This window comes from Onychomys torridus, chromosome 3 (genome assembly GCF_903995425.1).
Source record: "Onychomys torridus chromosome 3, mOncTor1.1, whole genome shotgun sequence".
In the NCBI taxonomy this organism is placed as follows: Eukaryota; Metazoa; Chordata; class Mammalia; order Rodentia; family Cricetidae; genus Onychomys; species Onychomys torridus.
In genome coordinates, this window is record NC_050445.1 from 32,711,416 (window position 1) to 32,736,055 (window position 24,640).

The window sequence follows — 24,640 nt, forward strand, 5'->3', positions numbered from 1 at the left end:
CAGATATTTGTATTTTCATATAAATTTTAACAGTATTTTTTTTTATTTCAGTGAGTGTTTTTTTACTAGGATTGTATTGAATCTTCAGATGAGTTTGGGGAGAATTAACATCATAACATATTGAATATAACATATTGAATATTAAGAGTGGTAGTATATTTCTCTACTCGTTTAGATCTTTGATTTCTTTTAGTTATACACTATAGTTTTAATGTTGAAAGCTTATGTATGTTTTATCAAATTTCTATCTAAATATTTAATATTGCCTTTTCAAAGGTTCAGTTTCTAATTGTGTGAGGCTAGCATATGGATTGCATATAGTTGGTTTTATTCCTTTTTTGTCTTATGAATTATTTATGTGTTTCTCTATTCCTAAATATTTGATGTTTTCTCAGACATCTTTTTGTTCTTGCTTTCAGATTTCATTCCAGCTTAATAAGACCACACAGTTTGCACATTTAGAATACTTAAAAACACTGAACTGTTTTGTGGATGAGAAAACAGATCATTATGTCAGTTTCCACTGGGACTAGAGAAGTGGTGTTCTGTTTTGTGTGTTTCTTTTTTGTTTGTTTTGTTGTTTAAGAACTTATTTGTACCAGGCTTTTTTGGAAGGGAGCACCAACAAGCTCCCAAATCATGACACAGTGACTACTTGTTAGTTATAAATGCTCGGCCTAGCTTAGGCTTGTTTCTGGTTAGCTCTTTTCACTTAAATTGACCTGATTCTCTTTATCTGCCCTTTGCCTCGGGGCATTTTACTTTTCTTTCTGACTGTATACCTTACTCTCACTGCTTCTGTGTCTGCCAGCTGGAGGCTGCCTGGCTGGCCCCAGGTGCCTCCTTTGCTCTCGTCACTCTTCTTCTCTCATCCTTTCTTAGCCTAGATTTCTCCTCCTATTTATTCTCTCTCTCTCTGCCAGCCTGCCTATCCTTTTTCCTGCCTAGCTATTGGCCATTCAGCTTTTTATTAGACCAATCAGGTGCTTTAGGCAGGCAAGGAGAAGCAAATGCAGAACATCTTTTTATAATTAAACAAATGCAGCATAAACACATGTAACACATCTTTACACAGTAAAAGTAATATTCTGAAGCATAAGCAAATGTAACATATCTTTGCTGAGTTAAAATAATATTTCACAAGACTTATTCATTTCTATTTATGAGTATTGGTGTTTTGCCTGCACACATGTTTGAGCATTGCATGTGTGCAATGTCCACAGAGGCCAAAAGAATGCATCAGATCTTCTCGAACTGGAGTTATAGACAGTTGTGAGGTACCATATGGGTGCTGGGAACCAAACCTGGGTCCTCAGCAAGAGAAACAAGTGCTCTTCATCACTGAGCCATTTCTCCAGTCCCTCTGCTATATTTTGGTGGAGTGCTCTGTGAGTGTAAATTATGTCAAAAGGTTGACTGTGCATGAATCTCAGAAATTCTACAGATTTTATGTATGGCTAGTATCTTAGTCAGTAAGAGGTTTTGAAATCTTTAATCATAAACATGGATTTCTCACTTTCTCTTTTCTGTTGCTTTAGTGTAGGCTTCATGTCTAAACTTATTTTTAGAAGTTGAAATAGCCACCCAAATTTCTTTGGATTAAAGCTAATTTCATACATTTTTTCTATAGTTTTTTTTCTATTTACATACTTGTGTCTTTTTATTTAAAATTGTGTTTCACACACACACACACACACACACACACACACACACACACACAGAGTTTGTAATGGGACTTGAATTTTTGCATTTTGGCAAACTCTACCTTTACAATGAAGTGCTTACACTACCCATATTCTATGATTATTGACATCACGAAGATTTCCAGATGAGTATTCATTTTCTTTTTCGTCTGTTTATTTCCTTTCTTTTCCTGAATTATTTTCAATTGATTACTTTTTATTATTCTAGTTTATTCCCTTTACTGATGTATTTACTATATTCCAGGAGATTTAATCTTTTTTTTCCCCACCAAAGTATTTCTTCTTGATATTCTGAGATCTCGTTATAAACATTGTGGGAATGTGAAAGAAATGTGTTGCATTTTCTATTTGAGGGTTAAATAAGACAATGGAAACACAATTTTTAAAGACAACTGTAAAAATACCATTTAGCAAAAATCTCTTTCCAGGTCAGCATTTTCCTGAAATCAAAATATGTTCAAAGCTACATTCTGTGTAACATTGCATTCTGCTTATCAATTGCTCACTAACTTATATTTTTGGTTGTGAGCCTAGCCTTTAATGGCTGAGCCATCTCTCCAGCCCACTCACTAACTTTTAAGGCAGCCAACTGCATAAAAATGTGAGGCTGGGTCTGACCTCGTCCATTAGAAGAGGTTCAGGACCCTTTGAGTTGAGGCTAAAGTTGGTATGATTGCTTACTTGGTTTAGCACCAACACACCCCTCTGCAGTAGGAAATTTTTTTGCATTGATGAAATATCTGAGATTATGTGGTCATTTTCTTGAGACCCCAGACACATCCCCAGCACCATACCATGCAGGTATGGGCTTCCTTCTTCCTCTTTTGTACATTACAATCTGCTCAGTGTCTTTCTCTCTTCAAATATTGCCATTTTATCTACTTCCTCTTAGCTGGGAATTTTAACTTTAGTCTTTCTATTGCTTAACGTTCCCTTTCATATTGAAGTGTTTGCTTGTTTTTCCCTCTTCTTCATACTAGGGGATTTCCTCATTCTGAGTCTTAAATTTTAGACTCTTTCTAACTTCTGGCTGTTTCTAATATGTATTCTCATGTGTCTTATTGTGTTTTTAAATGTTTCCTTATTAGTATTTTTGCTTGTTTGCCTAAGTGCTATTCATGTAGCTGATATTTCTTTTCAATGTCTTCTTAATACAAAGCTTCTTGGAACCTGGCGGTGGTGGCACACGCCTTTAATCCCAGCACTTGGGAGGCAGAGGCAGATGGAAAGGCACAAAGCTACACAGAGAAACCCTGTCTTGAAAAACAAAACAAACAAAACAAAAACAAAAACAAAAACAAAAAAACTACAAAGTTTCTTGGTTTTCTGTTCTGTTTATGTTAGGATATATCATGGAGGTAAATTTTCTTCTGAAGCAAACATCTTACTACTTAGAGTCATGAACTCATTTTCTTTTCTAGGCTGCCCCTTAGAAGGGGGTGCCAGCCCCTCAAGCTCATCATAACAACAAAGCCAGTGTGGGGGGGCCCACAGAGACTCCATAGTGTGGCCTTATTTCATCTTGATCCAAAGTCAGAGAGTCCAAGCTTGTTTTGCCACAAGACTGCATAATAGGATGTTTTGGCCAAATGTGTGGTTACCAGGTGTCTTATACTTCAGGGCCTAATTACAGGATGTTTTGCTGTAAGGTGTGGCTACTAGATGTTTTGAGAATTAAGGAAGTGTTTACACTTGTCTGTACTTTGTCCTTGAGAGAGGAGGTCTTTTGCCTCTCCCCTTGCTGGTGAATAAAAAGCCCATGAGGAATAAACTCAGGTCAACCATTGTATTGACCCAGAGCCCTCCCCATGCTATTCTGTGTCTCTTTTTTTTTTCTTTTATGTCTCTATTTTTCATACCTATTATTTCTTAATTCTTACTCCTCCCTTCCAGGACTGTGCGATAGTCAGGTGGGACCCAGCACCAGTACATGACCTTTTGGACATAGGCTCCAGGTATCAAAAACCCCTCCTCTGGTGCATGAGCCGCGTTTTTGGAGCCCACTACCTATGGTGGGATACCTTGCACAGCCTTGATGCAGGGGGAGGGGCTTGGACCTGCCTCTATCGAATGTACCAGGCTCTGCTGACTCCCCATGGGAGGCCAGACCTTCTTGTAGGAAGGAACAGGGAATGGGTTGAGGGGGGGGAGGCTGGAGGGGCACAAGGAAAGAAGAGGGGGATCTGTGATCGATATGTAAAATGAATTTAAAAATTCTTAATTAAAAAAAAACCAAACCCTCCAGGCAGTTGAGTGATTCAGACCCTCAGCTGTTACCCCTAGGAGGAGATTACCCCCAGGAGGAAATAGAGATCCTACTCATCCTCACTTTCTTGTCAGGTAGTGGAGGGTGGGGGTCAGATACAGTAGGCAGAGGTGAGGTATGGTACAGGCCAGGTGCTGTGCAGGTGGAGGCAGGACAGGGTGCTGGTGGAAGTAAATTGTTACTTCATGGTAAGGCTTCTGCACTAACCCATCCCCAGACCAGCACAGTGCATCCCTTCCCTGAATGCATTCACAATAATTTTCTTGTGTTCCTCTACTTCCCGACTCCGGAACTCCCAGGGAAAGAGCTAGTAGCTGGTCCAGAAATGGAACTAAAATATTTAGTTTTGCATGGGCTATTTTGAGTTCATTTCTTCTAGATATCACATTAACTTTTAAAACTCAATGTTAAACTAGCGAGTTATTCCATTTATGTTTTAAAGTGCTATTTTAGTCTAACACATTCTCTATATTTCTCTTTCCATTTCAGGAAATTTTCTTATCTTCAATAAGAAAAATGAAGAATTTTTCACCATCAAGGGTGGTTGACATCGCTCAGTGGATGAAGGCACCTGCTGCCAAGCCAAATAACCTGAGGACAATCTTCAGGAACCACATGGTCCCACAGGGTATACATTGAACTCCATGGCATATGTGTGCACGTGCACACACACACACACACACACACACACACACACACACACACACGCACGCACACACACATACACTCACACACAGAGAGCACCCTCAGGTGGAGGTTACATCTATGTGTGTGGCTAGAAGTTCTGTTACTTCCTATTGAGTGTACAAGCTTTAGCTGTTAGGGCTTGTACAGTAGTACTAGGAGTCATAAGTAAAAATGTAGGTCTTTTACAACAGATGCCCACATGAACTCACCTCCCAAGTGGCACACAGATCTGATTTGTGGTATAACCATTGGCCATTTTCATCTTTAGGATGCATATCCTTTCCAGGCTGTAAAATGCAAAACATTTATTTATATCTAAGAATTAAAAATAGATCATTTAAGAAGCTGTCAGCATACCTACATATCATGGTCCTGCAAATCAAGCTTACCAATTTATATATTTTTCTAATAAATGTTATATTTACATATAATATTGTGATATCATATAAAACATATGTATATTTGCATTAAATTATATACCATATTACACATTATGATATCTTGTTAATAATGTATGTTATGTAATTATACAATCACAGAATATGATATTTTATAATTATAAGGTCCCTTTGAATGTCCCAGTAGGCAGGAAGATGATACAGGTTAGGTAAGAATGAAACTCCATTCAGCCTGACTTAGTTAGCCAGTGCTAAGCCAAACTTCTTGGAGTCTGACACTAGTTGGTTTATTTTAGCCATATTTAATCACAGAACATTTTTCCAGTCCCAAGTTATAATGAACTTAAGAAATGTTTACATTGAAACTCTTTACAAAGTACATCTGACTTCTCCCATAAAGATGGGTTCTGTTGATTCAGTAGCAATGGTCAATATTTAGTGGGGAAGAGTCTGGGATAAACAAAATATAGATTCTGGGGATACAAGTGAAGCCTGGCTCTATGGACAGCAAAGGATCACCAGGTTATAAACTACATCCAGCATTCTTTTCCAGCATTCCAGTAGGAAGACAGGTAAACATCTCCTTCTCTTGAAGCGATGAGTCTGCATGTTTAACTTTTTCTGGATTCTCTAGTGCTTATCTGTGTGTTCAAAGACTTCTTGCCCTTTATATATAATTGGTATGATATAGTTAATACTCTCTCTTTTATAGTTAACAGTTTCTCTTTTGTGGTGTTCTCCAGGTAGTCTCATTTGTCCAATGCACTTGACACATTATTTCCCTTGTCTTACCCGACATTTGTTTTGAGATGGAAGAATTTCTCAGTTGTTGACAATAGCCATGTGTGCTATTGAGGAAAGAATGTGGCTGAGACTGGGGACTTTCAGCATCACTGTCTATCCTATCTGAAATTCAAGGTAACCAAGTTCTTACTCTCTTAAGAAACCCAAATCATGATGTAAGATCATGATGTAAGAGTGAGGAGAAATTCTTCAGCTAAGTAAAGTATATTTCTCTGTATAAGACCACACTCGTCAATACAACAGTATGGATGGAGGGCTGCTTCATAAAGCCCTATCAGTCGATGAAGAGCTACAGGCAGGCAGAGGCTGCTGAGAGATGGAGATGTTTTTTGTTTGTTTGTTTAGTGATGAGATCCCAATCCTAAGTGGTCATCCCCAAACTCATGCAAAAAAGGGCAGTAATAATTGGATTCAGTAGGTTTCACACACACACACACACACACACACACACACACACACACACACACACAGGAATGTATAGTGATATTTTATTTTTATTGAAATGTGATTTTATTTGTATGTCAATAAAGTTGCTTTGAGGTCAGAGCAAGCCAGAGCAGAAGCTGAGCAGTAGTGGGGCACGACTTTAATCCCAGCACTTGGGAGGCAGAGCTAGGCAGATCTCTGTGTGTTCAAGGACACAGCCAGCATGGCAGACACTCACCTTTAATCTCAATACCAACCATAGAAGACCTGGAGGTCTGTACAAACAGGCAGTGATGAGGAGGTCATGTGGCTGGGTTAACAACCAATGAGAAAACAGAACAGAAAGTCTTTAAATAGACAGGATGCACAGAAGTAGGTCTCTTGCGGAGAGGAAGAACAGCAGAAGCAGTGAAGGGTAAGGTTTTCCGCTCTTGCTCTGACCTCGTGGTTTTTAACTCTGCAATCGGTTCTGTGTTTCTTATTTAACAAGCCAGTTACATATTCCTTTACCTACTCTGTTACCTAAAGGATGGCCTCTCACAGTTATCGATTTAAAAGACTGTTTCTTTTCAATACCCCTACAAGAAAAAGACAGAGAAAGATTTGCTTTCACGGTGCCTACTTACAATAATTCTCAACCGGTTAGAAGATTTCAATGGAGAGTCCTCCCACAGGGAATGTTGAATAGTTCAACCCTGTGCCAATATTTTATACAACAGCCTTTGGAAGTGATATGTAAAAAATTTCCTAAATCTATAATTTATCATTATATGGATGATATTTTACTAGCTGACTCAAGTGCAGATACTTTAGAAAGAATGTTTGAAGAAGTAAAGAAAATATTGCCTTGCTGGGGATTACAAATTGCTCCTGAAAAGATACAAAGAGGAGATTCTATTAATTATTTAGGATATAAAATAGAGCTACAAAAAATTAGACCTCAAAAGGTACAAATTAGGAGAGATCGCCTACAGACTCTTAATGACTTTCAAAGATTATTTGGGGACATTTCTCATCTACGAACTATTGTTGGGGTAAAAAATGATGAACTGAATAATTTGTTCAAAACCTTAGAAGGTGACAAGGACTTAAATAGTCCAAGAGAATTATCACCTGAAGCTGAGAAAGAATTGGCCTTGGTAGAAAAAAAAGTACATGAAGGACATGTAGATCGTATTGATCCAAAGCTGGATTGCATTTTGGTTATTTTACCTTCTAGGCATTCTCCTACAGGAATATTAATGCAGAGAGAAGATATTATATTGGAATGGATATTTTTACCAAATAAACAAAATAAGAAATTAAAAACTTATGTGGAAAAAAAATCTCTGACTTAATTTTGAAAGGAAAATTGAGACTTCGTCAATTAGCAGGAATAGACCCAGCAGAAATTGTTGTACCTTTAACTAAAGAGGACATTGAAAAATTATGGACAGAAAGTGAACCTTGGCAAAGAGCTTGCAGTAATTTTTTTTGGAGAAATTAACAGCAAATATCCTAAAAGCAATAGAATTGATGTTATAAAGAGAGCTGATTGGATCTTGCCTCGAATTGTACATGAAAAACCCATATCTGGAATTCGGACATTTTATACAGATGCCAACAAACAAGGAAAGGCAGGTTACAAATCAGAAAATTTAAGTAAAGTGGTTCAAAGTCCTTATAATTCAGTTCAAAAATCGGAATTGTATGCTATTCTGTTGGTATTAATGGATTTTTCAGAACCTCTCAATATAGTTACTGACTCTCAGTATGCTGAAAGAGTGGTATTACATATTGAGACTGTAGAATTTATCCCTGATGCTTCAGAATTAACTTCACTATTTATTCAATTACAAGATACAATCAGGGAAAGGAGTCATCCTTTATATATAACTCACATCTGATCCCATACTGGTCTGCCAGGCCCTCTAGCACAAGGTAATGATGAGATTGATAAATTATTGATAGGAAATGTGCTGGAGGCCTCAGAATTTCATAAGAAACATCATGTCAATAGTAAAGGTTTAAAAAAGGATTTTTCCATAACCTGGCAACAAGCCAAGGAAATTGTAAAGAAATGTCCTGCTTGTTCCTTCTATAATCAGACACCATTACCAGCAGGATGTAACCCAAAGGGTACTCAGAGGAATGAAATCTGGCAGATGGATGTGTTTCACTTTGCAGAATTTGGAAAATTGAAATATGTACACCATACTATTGATACTTATTCAGGATTTCAATGGGCAACTGCTTTGAGTTCTGAAAAAGCTGATTCTGTAATCATTCATTTGCTAGAAGTTATGGCCGTCATGTGTATACCTGCTCAAATTAAAACGGACAATGCTCCAGCATATGTCTCTATTAAAATGAAACAGTTTTTTGCTTATTATAATGTAAAGCATATTACAGGTATACCACATAATCCTACAGGCCAAGCAGTTATAGAAAGATCCAACAGAACTCTAAAGGAAATGATAAATAAACAGAAAGGGGTAACAAAAACCCCCAGAAATAGACTGCACAATGCTCTATTAACTTTGAATTTTCTCAATGCTAATGAGAAAGGAACAACAGCTGCAGAGAGACATTGGTTAATAGAAAAAACAACAGAATTAAATCAGCCTATATACTTCAAGGATGTGCTGACCTCAGAATGGAAACCAGGGTATGTGTTACGTTGGGGATGAGGTTTTGCTTTTGTTTCTGCAGGAGAAGATAATCTGTGGGTACCATCAAAACTGATAAAGGTTTGATTTGAACAAGAGAGACCTCTTAATTAGAAGAGGTGATAGTTCATCAACCAACATGACCATCCAGTTTAAACTCACTTATACCATTAATACATGCCTTTTCATTTAATCAGATGTAACTTGCCAAAAGGGGACCTCCCCAAAATTAGTCTTGGGGAAGGGTTTTTGTTTTTGTCTTTTAGGAGAATGAAGGTTAAGGAATCTGAAGAACACTGAACAAATGAGACAACTGAAGAAAAAGGACAAATCATCTGTTCTAGGAAAAAGAGTAAAAGGGCCTATTGGTATATCATCTACAAAATTTCATAAATCTTTCTAAATGTTTGTTTCTGCTCTTCTCTAAAAAATTAATACTCTTAGTCTTCTTGTAGTCCCAGTTCAATTAAAGCTTCAAGCTGATTTTGGAGTTGGAGAATGGCTCTCTCCTCCTTTAAACTCAAGCATGTTGTTAAAAGGAAAATGAAAACTCCCTGTATCATACCAGCAGAAAGAGCCATCTTCTGACATGGGACAGGAGAAAAACCAAATTAATTAAGGGACTATTCTATTACTAATCTCAATTCTTTGATTCTATTCTGATTCTTTAAACTTTTCTTAAAGTATGAATTTTATATCAAAATTTACAAGATATATATATATATTTTAAACTTTGTTAAGATAATAATGGTCATATAGAGTACTAATAAATTCTAGAGAAAAGGCTTCGATTAGCTGCCTATACATGTCTTTGTGTTCGAGTCTCTTTTCAGTTTTCTGCAGGAAATCACGGGCCAGGCCTAACTTCAACTGAAATCTCCAGGAAGAAGATGGGGCCCCACAATGACAATTCCACGTGGAAAATAATATCACTAAGCTGACAAACATCATCTACAGATCAGCTTTGGACTACAAAGTGCTTAGAGCAATTCTGAGATGGCTAGCTGAGATGATCCAGTTTCAAAGACTACTTGAATAAGGACTTGAGATAAACCCTGAACTTTGGCATTATGGTTTACAAAGAATATAGTTACCTTTCCTAGAATTTGTCAATTAACCAAAAATTTTTCTTTTCAGAATAAAGATAACTTCTCCCATACCCAGCAGGAAGCAATTTTAAGAATTCGACGCCCACATTCCCAAAGGGGTGGTGTGGGGTGGGTGGTTTTTTTGGTCTTTTTATGGGTATTCGGTCTGGGATAGTTTTCATTGTTTAGGAGGGTTGGTTACAAGTTGTTGTTAAGGGTTAGGAAAAGGGCTAGGCAAAAGGTGCTTGTTTAAAAAAAAGAAAAAGAAAAAGAAAAAGAAAAAGACAATTACTAGTTTTAAATACTTTACATTCAATTGGATTGTTTTATATTGTATACAAATTATTATTGAGATTGAGATTGTTAGAATATACCATACACGTATTTCTAATCTTGCTCGAGATATTGTATTTATACCATTCATTTAACAATGTAATGCAATTTGCTAATCCTTGAATGTTAGTATTACCAACTATTAGGATATATAGAAATGAAAATTAGTGGTTAGACATTACAATTGAACTTGTAGTCATATTAGGTGTGTTTTCAAGATCAAACAGATATATTTTAGATAGACAGGTCATCTTCAAACCCTTCAGAGATCTACAGAATATGGCATTTAAAAGGTTTTAATAACTTAAGAATTTTTCTTTTTTGTTATGACTATGAGACATGACGGCTCCTGGCAGTACCAATCTACTTCAGAGAAAATATGGGAATTGAAGAAACTGCATCTGGAGTTAACTTTCATTGTGGCAAAAGTTAGCCACTGGACAACAAAGTATCCTCTTACCAACTGCTGACAAACAGGACAGACAGGACATGAAACAAAGGACTACCAATTCTTGCCAAAACAAGTGTGGTTGTGGCTTTAACAAAAGGCATCTTCTGAAGCCAGGACAATATGGCACCATCCCTGAAGTGAGTGGCCTTTGCAATCTATAAAAGGTACGGTGCCCTTTTCTTCGAAGGCAGCTGAACAGGGAGTGGGCCAATGGCTTCTGATGTGCAATGGAACAGCAGAGGAAACAGTTATTCTTGAAGAATAACTAAGCTCACCCCTCTCAATAGTAGACTGGTGTTTAATAGAGGGATGTGGAGAAGAACAGGATGCCGAGATGAAGCCACATATACACAGCCAAGAAAAATGGACAGCTGAATTGAAGAAACATCAATAATTTCCAGAATTTAAAATCCTGAATCATGACATGACACTAATGGAATTCAGGTGTTTCTGGTACATGGACTGCTCTCACCAAATGTGAGGTCAAACTGTTGACCTTGTATACATCCTAGTTCACAAAAGAGTCTGTCAGATATGCTAAGCCTATAGGCTGAAGATGATGACCCAACACTGCGGAGAAACCTCAGGTGACTGTCCAGGTAGCTGGCTGTTTCTGTCAACTCACATTTTTTTTTTGGAAGCTGCTTGCATGCACTTCTTGTTTTTATTTTTTATTAGGTAATATTATTTCCTTCTTGGGTCTCTGAGGGAGTTGAAGATCAGTTAGTTATAGTTATAATTATCTTTGTTAAGGATTTCAGAAAAACTCACTAAGAGCTGTAAGTGTATAAATTTGAAAGACGTTATAAGACAGTTCCGTTAGCAATATAAGTTAGGATAAAAGGTGAATCAGGTACATTGGACTTACCAAAATAGGATAGATAATGGAATTATTTTCTCTGAATTTGTCAAATACAAATGGACTAGACATTGTTTAGGTATTTATTGTTTGTATATATGGTATATATAGTTATTGTACTTTTGTATATAGTTTTTCTTATATTAGTTATAACTTTTTCCTTTTTTTCTTTTTATTAAAATAGAAAAGGGGAAATATAGTGATATTTTATTTGTATTGAAATGTGATTTTATTTGTATGTCAATAAAGTTGCCTTGAGGTCAGAGCAAGCCAGAGCAGAAGCTGAGCAGTAGTGGGGCACGCCTTTAATCCCAGCACTTGGGAGGCAGAGCTAGGCGGATCTCTGTGTGTTCAAGGACACAGCCAGCATGGCAGACACTCACCTTTAATCTCAATACCAACCATAGAAGACCTGGAGGTCTGTACAAACAGGCAGTGATGAGGAGGTCATGTGGCTGGGTTTACAACCAATGAGAAAACAGAACAGAAAGTCTTTAAATAGACAGGATGCACAGAAGTAGGTCTCTTGCGGAGAGGAAGAACAGCAGAAGCAGTGAAGGGTAAGGTTTTCCGCTCTTGCTCTGACCTCGTGGTTTTTAACTCTGCAATTGGTTCTGTGTTTCTTATTTAACAAGCCGGTTACATCTACAGGAATGTATATAGATATGAATGAATATATATGTATATATATATATTGTCTGCACATGCACATATATGTAATGATGAGGTCATGGATTTGGGAACAGGTAGATTGGGGACATGGGAGGAGTTAGGGGTAGAAATAATGCAAATACAGTATACTCATATATGAAATCCTCCAAATAAAAATTTTTTAAACACTAAAAAAGAAAGAAAGAAGGAAAAGCTGGCTAGGACAGCTGTTAGGACCTAGGCACAGCATGAGACTCCAGTCCCTACCAGCCCACCAGTAGCTCTGTTTGTTTGTTTTTTTAATCTTATGACCTTTTGTTGCTGTTGTTTTGAGACACGATTTCTCTGTGTAGTCCTGTCTGTCCTAGAACTCCCTCTGTAGATCAGGCTAGCCTTGACCTCAAAGATCTGCCTGTCTGCCTCCTAAGTGCTGGAATTAAAGGTGTGTACCACCAGTGCCTGGCTTGATTACATTGTAATCAAAAAATTTTGTGTGGGTGTGTATGTACCTATGCCATGGCATTTCTGTGAAGGTCAGAGGACAATGTGGAAACTGACTCTTCCCTTCTACCATGTGAGGCTAAGGGATCAAACTTAGGTCATCAGGCCCGACTGCAGGGGCATGCACCCTCTCACTTTGGATTTCCCAGCCTCCATTACCTTGAGGCAGCAAACTTGTGTCCACCTTTAACCACTCAATCTCAGGTATTGTCATAACCACAAATGGGGAAGGGGATGAAGCAACTGCGAAATACCCATTTTATTCTTCAGTTTATTCTTAAATACTCCCTTCTAGCATGCTGCCTTTATGAGGCATCCTTTGGTAAAAGCAACTTCCCAGGTTGTGCCTGGAGACTCGGGAGAATTATGGGACAATGGTGGCTTTGTCAGCCATTTAAACAACCTTTTGTGGAGTCCTCTAAAAAAGACAAATGTATTCATTTGCTGTTAGGCTTTCAAGATGGCAAACCAAAGTGAGGTTTTGCTAAAGCTGAATCCTTCTGCTTTTGGATATAATGCAAGATGGCGGAAAGTCATAGCCGAGCCTTGTAGTGTTAATGAAGTTGGCACCACCCAAGGCAGGAAGGTTAAGAAACAGTGGGAAGTTAAATTGGTATAGGATGTCACTAACTGGCAGTGGCTGACTCACTTCTTCCCCCCTCTCCATTAGGAGTTCTCAAGAATGACTGCAGAATGTAGAGGGGCTGCAACAGCCTGAGGTCAGGAGGAACATTCTGGAACAGCCTGGACCCTGATCCTGTGCAGTGCTTCTTAAAACAGAGTGTCCTACAAGGTTTTAGCTCAGCTGCCGTATAGTCCCTGGGGGAATAAAAAACTGTTTTGAAGTTTCCCAGCTCCAGCTGTGCCTATAACAGGCATATGCAAATCAGCCTGCCATGAATGCTATGTTGCCACTGTCCCCTAAGGCCTATCTGTGAGCAATAAAATTGCTTCATTTAGAAAGAATGTCCTTTCCCTCCAGACTTGCACAAGTAGTGGAAACTGTCACTCAGGGTGCACTGGGTGTCACAGTACTGTACCAGTATCTGGTGTGCTGAACTTGTTTTGGGTTAAGGAATGTGATAGTTCTCTGAGCGTAAGCCCTTTGGCCACAGACACCATGCTCAGCAATGGCGTACCAGGGAGCACGTTATCTATCCTGCCTCCCCTTTTATATTATTTTGAGCCAGAGGCCAAGATAGAGGCCACTTAGCTGAGGGATGAGCTGATGGGAAGAACAAGGAGGTCACTGCACTCCAAGGTGGAAAAACACAGGCAGGACTAGATACAGGAACACTGGCCCTGTGAGGTTTCTAATTTTAATTGCTTGTGGAGCTGACCAAATGTGAATTTACTGAGAGCCTATCAAACTTAAGCTACATTGTCTTGTCAAATCCTCATCTGACTAAAAGCCTATGATTACCAATGCTGCTGCAAAGTCACCAAGCCCATACCGCCATTCAGAAGGGAAACTTTCTCCAAGTCCCTCACTGGCCTTGGCCTCAGAGGAGCGTCTCGGTGAACCTTGGCAGCGTGATTGATTATTTAAACTACTCCAACCACTATGACTCAACGTTCTTTGGGGCTGTGCCATCTTATTTACTCAGTGGACAACCAACCGGTTTTGTTTCTTTGTTTTAAAAAGATTTATTTTTGCTGGACATAGTGGCACATGCCTTTTAGTCCCAACACTTTGGGTTGGTGGCAAGGCAGAGGCAGGCAGATCTCTGAGTTCAAGGCCAGCCTGGTCAAAAGAGCAGAGTTCCAGGACAGCCAGGGCTACACAGAGAAACGGTCTCAAAAAGACAGAAAATTTAAAAAGAAGATAAAAAGGGTTATTTTATTTTTATTTGTGTGTGTGTGTATATATATACACACACACACACACACACACACACACACACACACACACACACGCACTCATGAGTGCATGTACCTGAGGAGGCCAGAAGAGGGTGCCAGGTACCAGGTGCCCTGCAGATGGAGTCACAGGTGGTTGTAAGCCACTGGACATAGGTGCTAGGAACCAAACTCAAGTCTTATACAAGAACAACAATCACTCTGAATCACTGACCTATAGCCCTAAGCCCCAGTTCTGTTTCCTAGTCTCTTTCATAACTAGAATTTAAATCATTTGTTCCTCAGCAACTGTGTATATTGTGTGAGAGCCAAAGTTACATTTTAAGTTTTAATTACGATGCCTAAGAAATCCATGAAACAAAACTGTCTCTGATCTGCAAGCCTCTTGCCCAAGGACAGATAGTTCCTGAAATGTTGGAGGCTATGGTTTAGGGGAGATGACAAGCCACATGTTTTTACTCCCCTGGACAAGTTTGTTGACCCATCTGCACCCAATGTGCTTGATTACATGTGGGTGAGAGGTTCACAACGTACAGGTACATCAGGATGTATGTATGTCTGCTTCTGATTGGACCTGATGGGAAATGCAATGAATTCTGGGTTTCCTTCTTAAGCTGCTGCAAACGGTAAGTTGGGGCTATTTTCCAGGAACCTGGGCATGGACCTGGCCAGAGCCCATCCACCTGGCCAGTATTTAAGTAAAGCTCATCTCAAATTTGGCTTTAAACTGTGGTAGGGGTCTTATTCTCAATTGGTGGGATTAACAATCTAGGTGTTAAATAAACAGTGTGTTTATACATGGAGAACTTTCCAGAAAGGACTAGACTTAAACTAGAGGAATAAATGATGTCTTGATACTCTGCCTTGTTTTTGGCTTCACAAATCTGACCCCTCTTTTGCTTGTCTCCTATTGGAAGGGCTGGGAGGTTGTAAGAGGAATCTTAAAAGATCTTACTAATTTAAAAACAAAAACAAACAAACAAACAAACAAACAAACAAAAAACCAGGAGCCAGATGATGGGGTGAAAACTGAGAGATCAGAGAAGCAGAAAGAAGCAAGCCACATTCTTACCACTAGGAAATCCTCAGTCAAAGAGAGAGCTACTTCCTGTATACTCACACCTATATCCTTTCTGTGTCCTGCCATCTTACTTCCTCTCTTCACCCAACTACATCACTTCCTCTTTCTGCCCAGCTCTATCACTTCCTGTCTTTCTGTACAGACCTCCAGACCTCCATGGTTAACTAGTGCTGGGAATTAAAGGCATGTGCCACCATGCCTGGCTTTGTTCCCAGAGTGACCTTGAGCTCACAGAGATCCAGATGAATCTTTACCTTCTGAATCCTAGGATTAAAGGCGTGTGCTACCATTGCCTGACTTCTATGTTTAATATAGTGCCTGACTTTTTCCTCTGATCTATAGATAAGCTTTATTGGGATGCACAAATAAAATATCACCATAAGGAGGCAAGAATGTTTTTCGTTGTATATAATATTTTGCTCTGTGATGCATGAAGGTATTTTTATGGCCATGGGTTTATACGATGGACATGTCCAGATTCTGGTTCAGTAAGATGTGGATTACAATGTTAGTTTGATGGAAAACTACTACAGTTGTTAAAATATGTGTAATAGAAACTGCAGTTGGTTAAGTGGTGTGGACTGCATGGTGACCATTGCTGCTTGACAAAGCTCCAGCGTTTCCACATTGCACACCACAGTTCTTCAGAACCTTACTGCTTTAATTTTAATAATTCTCATTATGTGTTATGGGAGTTCCCTTTTCCTTTTCCTTTGGGAGATTTTGTGTGGGCTTTGAAGGATGAAAATGTATAAACTGGCAGCCTCTTTCAACAAAATAGGAGCCATATAGCATGATGACTCTGCACACAGGAGTCCCCATTGTGCCCTCCTGATTACACCAAGAACAAGAAAGCTAGAGATTTGACCCCAAGGATGAAATGCCCACAATCCAGAATGGCAAGAGTTCAGTTAATAAGTATAGAGAAGTCAGAACTGTACGGTATAATGGAAAGAGGAAGACGTCAGGACCTTCCCTTTTGGGAGCGTGTGAGGGGAAGAGGCCCAGGCAGTGAAACTAAGACACAAAAGGACACAATTAGGGAACAGCTCAGTGCAAACGTTGCATGTTGCATTGTGCCCCTTGAGGAAGGAAAATTGCTCTTAAAGTGTAGTGGAGTGTCCGGTCCCAGAAGGAGTCCCTTTCCAAGGTCAGACATTTGGATAAGGGGCTCCTTTCCCTGGGGGGTGGACTTGAGGAAAGTTCCTGCTTGCTAAAAGGCGTCATTCTTATCTCTGACAGGAGGAACTTGTGGCCCTTCCATTGCTCTAAGAGGGCACCTGGTGGAGCTACTGAACCTTTGAGACAATAGAACATACTCCCTCACTTTTGTCTCAGCAAAAAAAAAAAAAAAGAATGCTTTAATGAAGTTAATGGCCACTTTGTCCCTGAATCATTGAGTCTGCTTTCAATCTTACCTGTGGCTAAACTATTGAGTATAAAGGTAGGGCCTTTTTTTTTTTCAATAAACGCAGCCATTCCATTCACCCCCAGATAGTGTCAGTCATGTGACATCTCCCTCCCCCTTCTCCCCCTGTGATCCCCACTTCCCCTGGCTGACTCCATACCTCCCTTTTTAGGACCTGAACCCAGCTGGAGTGGATCTCTGGCAGTTAAGAAACTTGGACCCAAACCCAAGTTGTTGGGGTTTTGTCAGGCAAGACCAGTATCTATGGTAGCGAACATTCTGTATTATTGTGAGCTACTGAAGAATGAACAATAAGGAATAGAGCTCTAACTCTAGGTACCTGAACTTACCTTAAAGGCCATGGGTATTTCAATGATGAAAAGGTCCACGTAATCCAGCTTGAGGCTCTTTAGCGTCCTTTCCAGGGCTGGGCGGACCAACTCTGGGATGTGATCTGTAGCCCACAGCTGGAAAGAAAATCAAGGAGGCTAGTGAAATAGTATCTACTTCCTTCCACATTCTCATGGTAGATCCCTCACACATGTCATCTGCTCCTTTCCTGCCACAGAAGCATGTTTATGCCTGAGCATAGGAAAGAGTCAGTACACCACTAGGACAGTCCTCTTCTTCAGTCTCTTTGGGTGTCACACCCCAGGGCAATCCTGGCAATTCTTGCTAAGATTTCACTCCACATTCAAAGTGTCAGACGGTGGGTGGGTTAAGGCCAGGTTATCATGCCAATGCCGAAAACACAGAGCGGTAATCAGATAAATTAGTACATCTTCTAGTGGCATAAATTGTGCTCCAAGGCTGTTTGGTGGGAGAACTGGGGAGAGGATTGACTTTTTAAACCCTATTTATTCCAGGAAATAAAATTGGAAAGTTAGAGTCCCCAGTTTTATTCTTGTCTTGAAAGCACAGGGGGGAAAAAAAACAGACATAATGGCACACACCTGTAATATTAGCTACTTGGTAGACTATGGCAAGAGGGTGCAGAGTGAGTTCCAAGTAAGATTAGGCAACTTGGCAAGACTGTCTCAAACTAAAGTTTAAAAAAGGGTTGGTTGGTGGGGGTGAAGTCAGGGGGAGGGGCTGGTGAGAGAGTTGTGCCAGCATAGGGCTGGACATACAAGCATGAGGACCCGAGCTCAATTCCCTGGCCCCATTTGAAACAACCAGTCTTGGTAGTGTTAATATGCTGATCCTGCCTCTTGGAACCACCCTATGCTCTGACATAGAAGTCTATTCTTAAGGGAAAACTTCACCGCTTCCCCTCTCTCTCCCACCTTCCTACCATGAAGTATACACTTTCAAACCCTTGGCCTGTCTCTCTGTCTCTGTCTCTGTCTCTCTCTGTCTCTCTCTCTCTGTCTCTCTCTCTCTCTGCCTTTTCATCTTTCTATTATAATAAACCATTTCCACATGGATGCAGTGTCTGGGTTGTGTATCTCCACCCGACGCCATACCCACATGGACTGGGCCTCCGGCCAGCCCACCACTGCATCTGGGGGTCCGGCTGCGTACAGTTCCTGACAGGTAGCACATGCACAAACGCCTTGCACAATCACGGCGCTGGAAAGGCAGAGATAAGTTGATCCTTGTGGCTTGCTGGCAGCCAGCCTAACTGAATCAGTGGTCCCCAGGTCTCAGTAAGACAAAAACCAAGATGGGTGGCTGCTGGCCTACATACACACACGCATACCACACACGCACACATACATGTACACATACCATTTAAAAAGTTGGGAATGCAGCTTAGTGAGTCAGTGCCTGACTTGCATGCACAAGGCCCTAGGTTCAAATCCTAGTGATGGTGGGGAGGGAGCATGGGATAGGAAAAAATGTAAAGGAGAGAGAGAATAATAGAAAAATGCTCCTGTTATCACTGTCAGCCCCATTGGCATTATCAATGCCATTCCATCCAAGTGAAAATTCTGTTTTCCATTTTAATTCACTTTTAACTTTTGATGTTAGGGATTGAGCCCGGGGCCTTGTGCACGCTAGGTAAACACTGTACCACTGAGCTACAGCATAATTCCTTTTTAACTTTGGATATGAAGGCTTGTTAAGTTATTTAGGCTGCTTTGAACTCTATTTGTAGCCCAGGAAGGCATCTTCCTGCCTCAGCCTCCTCAGTAGCTGAAATTATAGGCCCTGTTTAATGTTCTTTTGTTCAACACAGACATAAAATATTAGTTTTGTGCTAGGCAGTTTAAGTGCTTTGCAAATGCTAATTCATAAGTTTATGAAATGCTTGTCTTTATTATTCCCATCTTAAAGAGGGGAACCAAGGTTTGTAAATGTTAAATACCTCACAGCTGGACCATACAACTAGTTGTTGTATATATTCTCTTGCATTGTGTTATGGTAGGAAACATTTTCTGGTCTGGGCTATGAAAGCAATACAGACTCCATCTTAGGAAAGGGCCACCATCTCAGACCACCTGCTGTACTCAGTTCCAGGAAGGACCTCAGGAATGTGCCATGACAACTCGAACAGATACAGGGCAGTATCCTCCTGCGGACATCCTGTCTGAGGTTTACAGCCCTTGAAGCTATCTAGACAATCCTGCTGAGCAGTCCAGATAATCCTGCTAAGCAAGTTGAGGTTCCCTGCCAAAAGTCTAACCCAATGGTTTCAAATGTGGTTTTATGCCCAAAGTCTAGACCAATAATTAAAAAAAAAAAAAAAAATCACCCTGACCCATATCTCCTATCCAATCCTAAATTGCCAAAGCATGTAATTCCCAGCTTGTGCTTTTTTCTTCTAAAAACTCTCTATCCCTGGGCTCATAGCCACTGCTACATTTCCCTCTATCTGCTTGGCAGTGGCCCAAGTTGAACTTGATAATAAAAGGACCCTCATGTGCTTGCATTGGAAACTGGCTCCTTGGTGATCTCTGGGGGTTTTGCAAAATGGGGTACAACAGGCAATTGTCCTAGTCACTGTTCTATTGCTATAAAGAGACACCGTGACTAAGACAACCCTTATAAAAGGAAGTATTTAATTGGAGGCTTGCTTACAATTTCAAATCATCATCATAGCAAGCAGACAGACATGGCACTGGAGCAGTAGCTGAGAGCTTCACAGGCAGTAATCAAACAGTATTGGGCCTAGCTTGGGCTTTTGAAACCTCAAAGCTCATCCCTAGACACATTTTTTCTTCAGTAAGTATAGGATGATAAGTATTATGAAATCCCCCCCACCCCTGTAGTGGGCAACTCCACCAGTGCAATAAGCCAAATCAAGATGAATGAAAGTCCAGGTTTTAATCTGAGCAAAACCTGACCACCAGATGGTCTCAGGGAAAAGGGGAAACCATGTAGCAGGTCTACAGCCAGACCTTAAATACCCTGTAGAGGTGGTCTTGAGGAGCTCTGGGGGAGGAGCCGCAGTTTGGCAGGCTTTCTTTAGGTGGGGTTTGGAATGGGAGGAGCTGGAGATTGCCAACACATCCCTCCTCCAGCAAGGCTACACCTCCTAATCCATCCAAATAGATCATCAACTGGGGACTAAGCATACAGACGTATGAGCCTATGGGGTCATTCTTATCCATACCACCGCAAAAACCTAGCAGCAAAGTCTGCATTCATCCTCCACCTTACACCACTCTTGGGTGTTGGTTGATCTGCAGTGAAAACAGACCTTAATGGAACAAATTGACCAGCCTTTCCATGAACGCCGTTACACATGGCCTTTCTGTTTGTGTGTGATCATATTTCACTATGTGCGCCATATTATGTTAAATTGATGTACATGCATACACAGGTTTTTTTTTCAACAAATTAAAGGATTTCAAAGGATAATTTGACCACTCTTCCTTTTATTGTGTTCCAATGTTTGAGATCATATCTAGGCCCTTGTGCACACTAGGCAGGGGCTATCCTACTGAGCTGTACCCCCACCCTATGCCATGTTCACTGTATCTACATAGTAAGAGATGACTCACCTTTCCGCAGTAGAAAATCTCTTCCCTCTTCACCTTCCCTTCTGCTATCTTTTCTCTGATGGCCTCGCCAACTTCATGCTCATTTTTGTAGAGGTAGGCCCCATCAAAGTGCCGGTACCCTGTGTCAATGGCCATTTTCACTGCCAGATAGGTCTCTCTAGGGACCTTATTCGATAAAGAGGATAAGTGTGGGGAGAAGAGAAATGGGTTGTAAGTTCATGTGAAAAAGGACATCCCATAATACATTGTTTAGTAGCCCACATGACAGTTCTCAATTCCATGCTGTCACGATTGGAAGACCAAGGAGATAAAAGAAACTGTAGAGGACTGCCTTCTTCAGCACTCCATCTGCCCACCCAAGCTTGCCCTCGGCATTGTATCTTCAGAAATTTGATTTGATCAGTATTGCCAAAGCAGTGTTCAGAGTCTGAGGTCTGGACATATGATGGCATGGGTTCACATCTCAGCTCTGGAACTTGGCAGCCTAATCTGGGGCAATGTGTTCCATCTCCTTATGATGTTTCCCTATTGGTCAGAGGGCTTAACTGTAATGTGAGGATTACATTAGAAAATGCATGTAGTACAAAGCATGTTCAGAATTCCTGGCACATAGTTAAATGCTTGGGACACTTTCAGCTATTGTTTTTAAACTTTATATCTCTATACCCTCTGACGTGCACATCCCTCTCACAAACTTTTCCATTAGATTAGTAAGTACTGTTTGAACATGCATCGTATACTAAACATTATCATGAGTCTCTAGAGTTGAAGAAGCAATAGTCTTTTCTAATGGACATCTCAGGCCAGTGAGAAAGATTGCAGGGTGTTAGTAGTTATGATTCGGATAAGTGCTATAGAGTCAAAAACAAGGGGCTGTGTGTGAACACATGTAAATTGGGGTGTACTGAGAGGGAAGAGGTACTGTTTGATCTCCTTTGATTTGAGCCTTAAACATTTTGTAGAGGGGGCTGAGAAATGACTCAGCTGATAAACAGCATGCCATGCTAGCATGAGGGCCTGAGATTGGATATCCAGCACCCACATAAAAGCCGAGCATGATGGGGTGAGTCTGTATCTCCAGTGCTGGTTGAGAGGTAGAGACCGACATGTATATCCTTGGAGCTCACTGGTCCACTAGTGTAGAAGCTGGTGAGCTCTAGGTTCATTGGGAGACTCTGTCTCAAAAAATAAGGTGGAGAGCAGCTGAAAAGACACCCAATGCCAACCTTTGGCCTCACACACAGTTATACACACATGCATTTCCCTAACATATATACATGCATATCAAGTTCAGTAGCAGACAAATGAGCAAGTCCAAAGACAGGGTGATGATACAGGTAGAGAAACAGAGGACAGTATGTTCAAAGTTGTTGAGATGGGAGAGTTACTATGAAACTCAGATCATATTCCTTGCTTTGTTTGGGTCTGTATGTGTGCAAATGTGATATATACGTATGTAATATATATTTGTGTGTGTGAGCAAACTCACCTGTGGATGTGTATGTGAAGGGTAAAGGCCAGGGACTCTATGGTGCAATTGTGGAAAACAGAAGACAACATGTGGGGGTCAGCCCTCTCCTATCATGTTGGTCCTAGGGTTTGAACGCAGATTATCAGGGCAAGTCCCTTTACCCACTGAGCCAAACTTGCAAGCCCCATACTCTTCTATTGTTTCTATTCATTTGTTTTGCTTTGTTTGGAGACAAGGCCTCTCACTGATTCTGGAATTCTAGCCAATGAGGCATTGGGAAATCTGCCTGTTTTGCCCCAACAGCACTAGGGTTAGAGGCACCTGCCACTGTGCCTGGTTTTTTATTTGGGTGCCAGATGTCTGAAATCAGGTCCTCATGTTTGTGAAGCAGGTACTTTACCCTCTTGGCCATCTGCTGAGCCCTAGACCATGATTTGCATGTAGGGAGAGTGATAACGGCTGGGTGGCTGGACTGACAAGCCAGTTATCCTGTAAAGGCTTGGAGTGCAGGGTAAGGAACATGAAACTTGTAATTGATAGGGAATTGAAGTGTGGCATGACCACACGTGGGCTTCAGAAAGACCCTGATGCCGCTTCTCTGACACCATCACTTTGTGTCTGCTTCCCAGTCACCATGAAGTGACCAGTTTGGCTCCATCATGCTCTCCACCTTCAGAGTCTACATTACTATGAGATCAAAACCATGATGGCCCCAAACTTCCACGAGGGAAGGATTCTTCTGTGCAGACCTTTTTGTGCAGATTTTGATTCATCTCCTTTCTGTGTTTTCAGATATCAGGCACAGTTAGAGGACCAGACTCTACACTGCTTCTACAGTTGCTAAGGAGCCTATGTTTTCTCTTAGAGTTTAAATGCCCACATAGCAAGACAATTCTCTTTATACTGGAAGCTTCCATAGACTCATGCTTATAGGAGAGCCTAGCTTGCAGCCTGCAGGCCATGTCTGGATATGAGTGGCTATGAATGCATCTCTACTCAAACTCACAAACTTACTTAAAATGATGTGACTTTATTTTCAATCTTTTAAAGCATGATATAACTGCTTGGCAGGTATTCATTAAGTATTTTTTAGATTGAACTAAAAGTTCTTGGACAAAAATGAAAAGCAATTTATAAATCATAAACTCACAAGTCCCATGTCCCTCACTTTACTCTCGTTGTTAGCCTTCAGGATAAAGAAAAATTGATTTCTGTAACTGGAAAACATTAATCCATGAACTGATAGACTTTAAGCTTTGGTTTAAAATAAACAGTAGTCATTGGTAGTAGTCATTAGATCTTGCTTTTATTACTATGCACACACACCCCAACACACAAGTATGAACCTACCGGTCTAGGATCTGAGTAGGTACCAAGCCCAATGAGAGGAATGCTGTTCCCATCACTTAGAGGTATCCGATGGTTTGTAGCACTGTGGTTCATTATGGCGAAGGGAACTGGAGCTTCAGGTTTCTAGTAGTGATTCTAAATAGGACAGAGACATGCTATTTGAAAGTATCTCCTGGGGCCTATTGCAAAAAGAGCTGATCACTAGGAGGAGGAGCTTGACAGGGAAAGATCAACAAATAGATTTCTCAATATCCCACTCCTCCCCCAAGGTTCCTCTGGAAATCTGAAGCAGTGTTGTTTCTTTGAATTTCATCAGAGGCTTGCTGATAGTCAACCTGTTAATGGGTTATGCTTAGTGTTCTGAAAAGAAAATGTATCTATCTGGCTTCTGTCAGGAGAATTAGTTGGCAAATAACAGATCTATCTTCAACTTGCTTAAACTATAAAGAAACTAGCTCATATTGGGTGTGAGGTGTCAAGGCCAATTCTCTAGTCTGTAGTGGCAAGGGTACTATGTAGTCCCATCGTGAAATTGCAACCATTGTGCCTTCATTGAACCTAATTACCTCCCCAAACACCATCTCTACATATAGTAGTTGGTTTATCTGAGAGATATGCTTCCAAGGTACACAATAAATGCCTGAAACTGCACATACTAAGTACTGTTTCCTATACACACATATGTCACACTTTTGTCTTTTCACT

General features: G+C 40.4%; 1 protein-coding gene across 1 annotated transcript in view; it reads right to left on the reverse strand.

Annotated features, from left to right (window-relative positions):
• Akr1d1 (aldo-keto reductase family 1 member D1) overlaps positions 1 to 24,028 on the reverse strand; it is a 34,235-nt gene extending 10,207 nt beyond the window's left edge. Inside the window, exons 1-4 of the mRNA XM_036182339.1 lie at positions 23,936 to 24,028; positions 21,115 to 21,279; positions 17,515 to 17,631; positions 4,866 to 4,943 (exon numbers count right to left, since the gene is read on the reverse strand). Of these exons, the coding sequence (XP_036038232.1) occupies positions 4,866 to 4,943; positions 17,515 to 17,631; positions 21,115 to 21,279; positions 23,936 to 24,028 (453 nt within the window). The remainder of the gene's footprint in view (positions 1 to 4,865; positions 4,944 to 17,514; positions 17,632 to 21,114; positions 21,280 to 23,935) is intronic.
• Between the last annotated feature and the right edge of the window lie 612 nt (positions 24,029 to 24,640).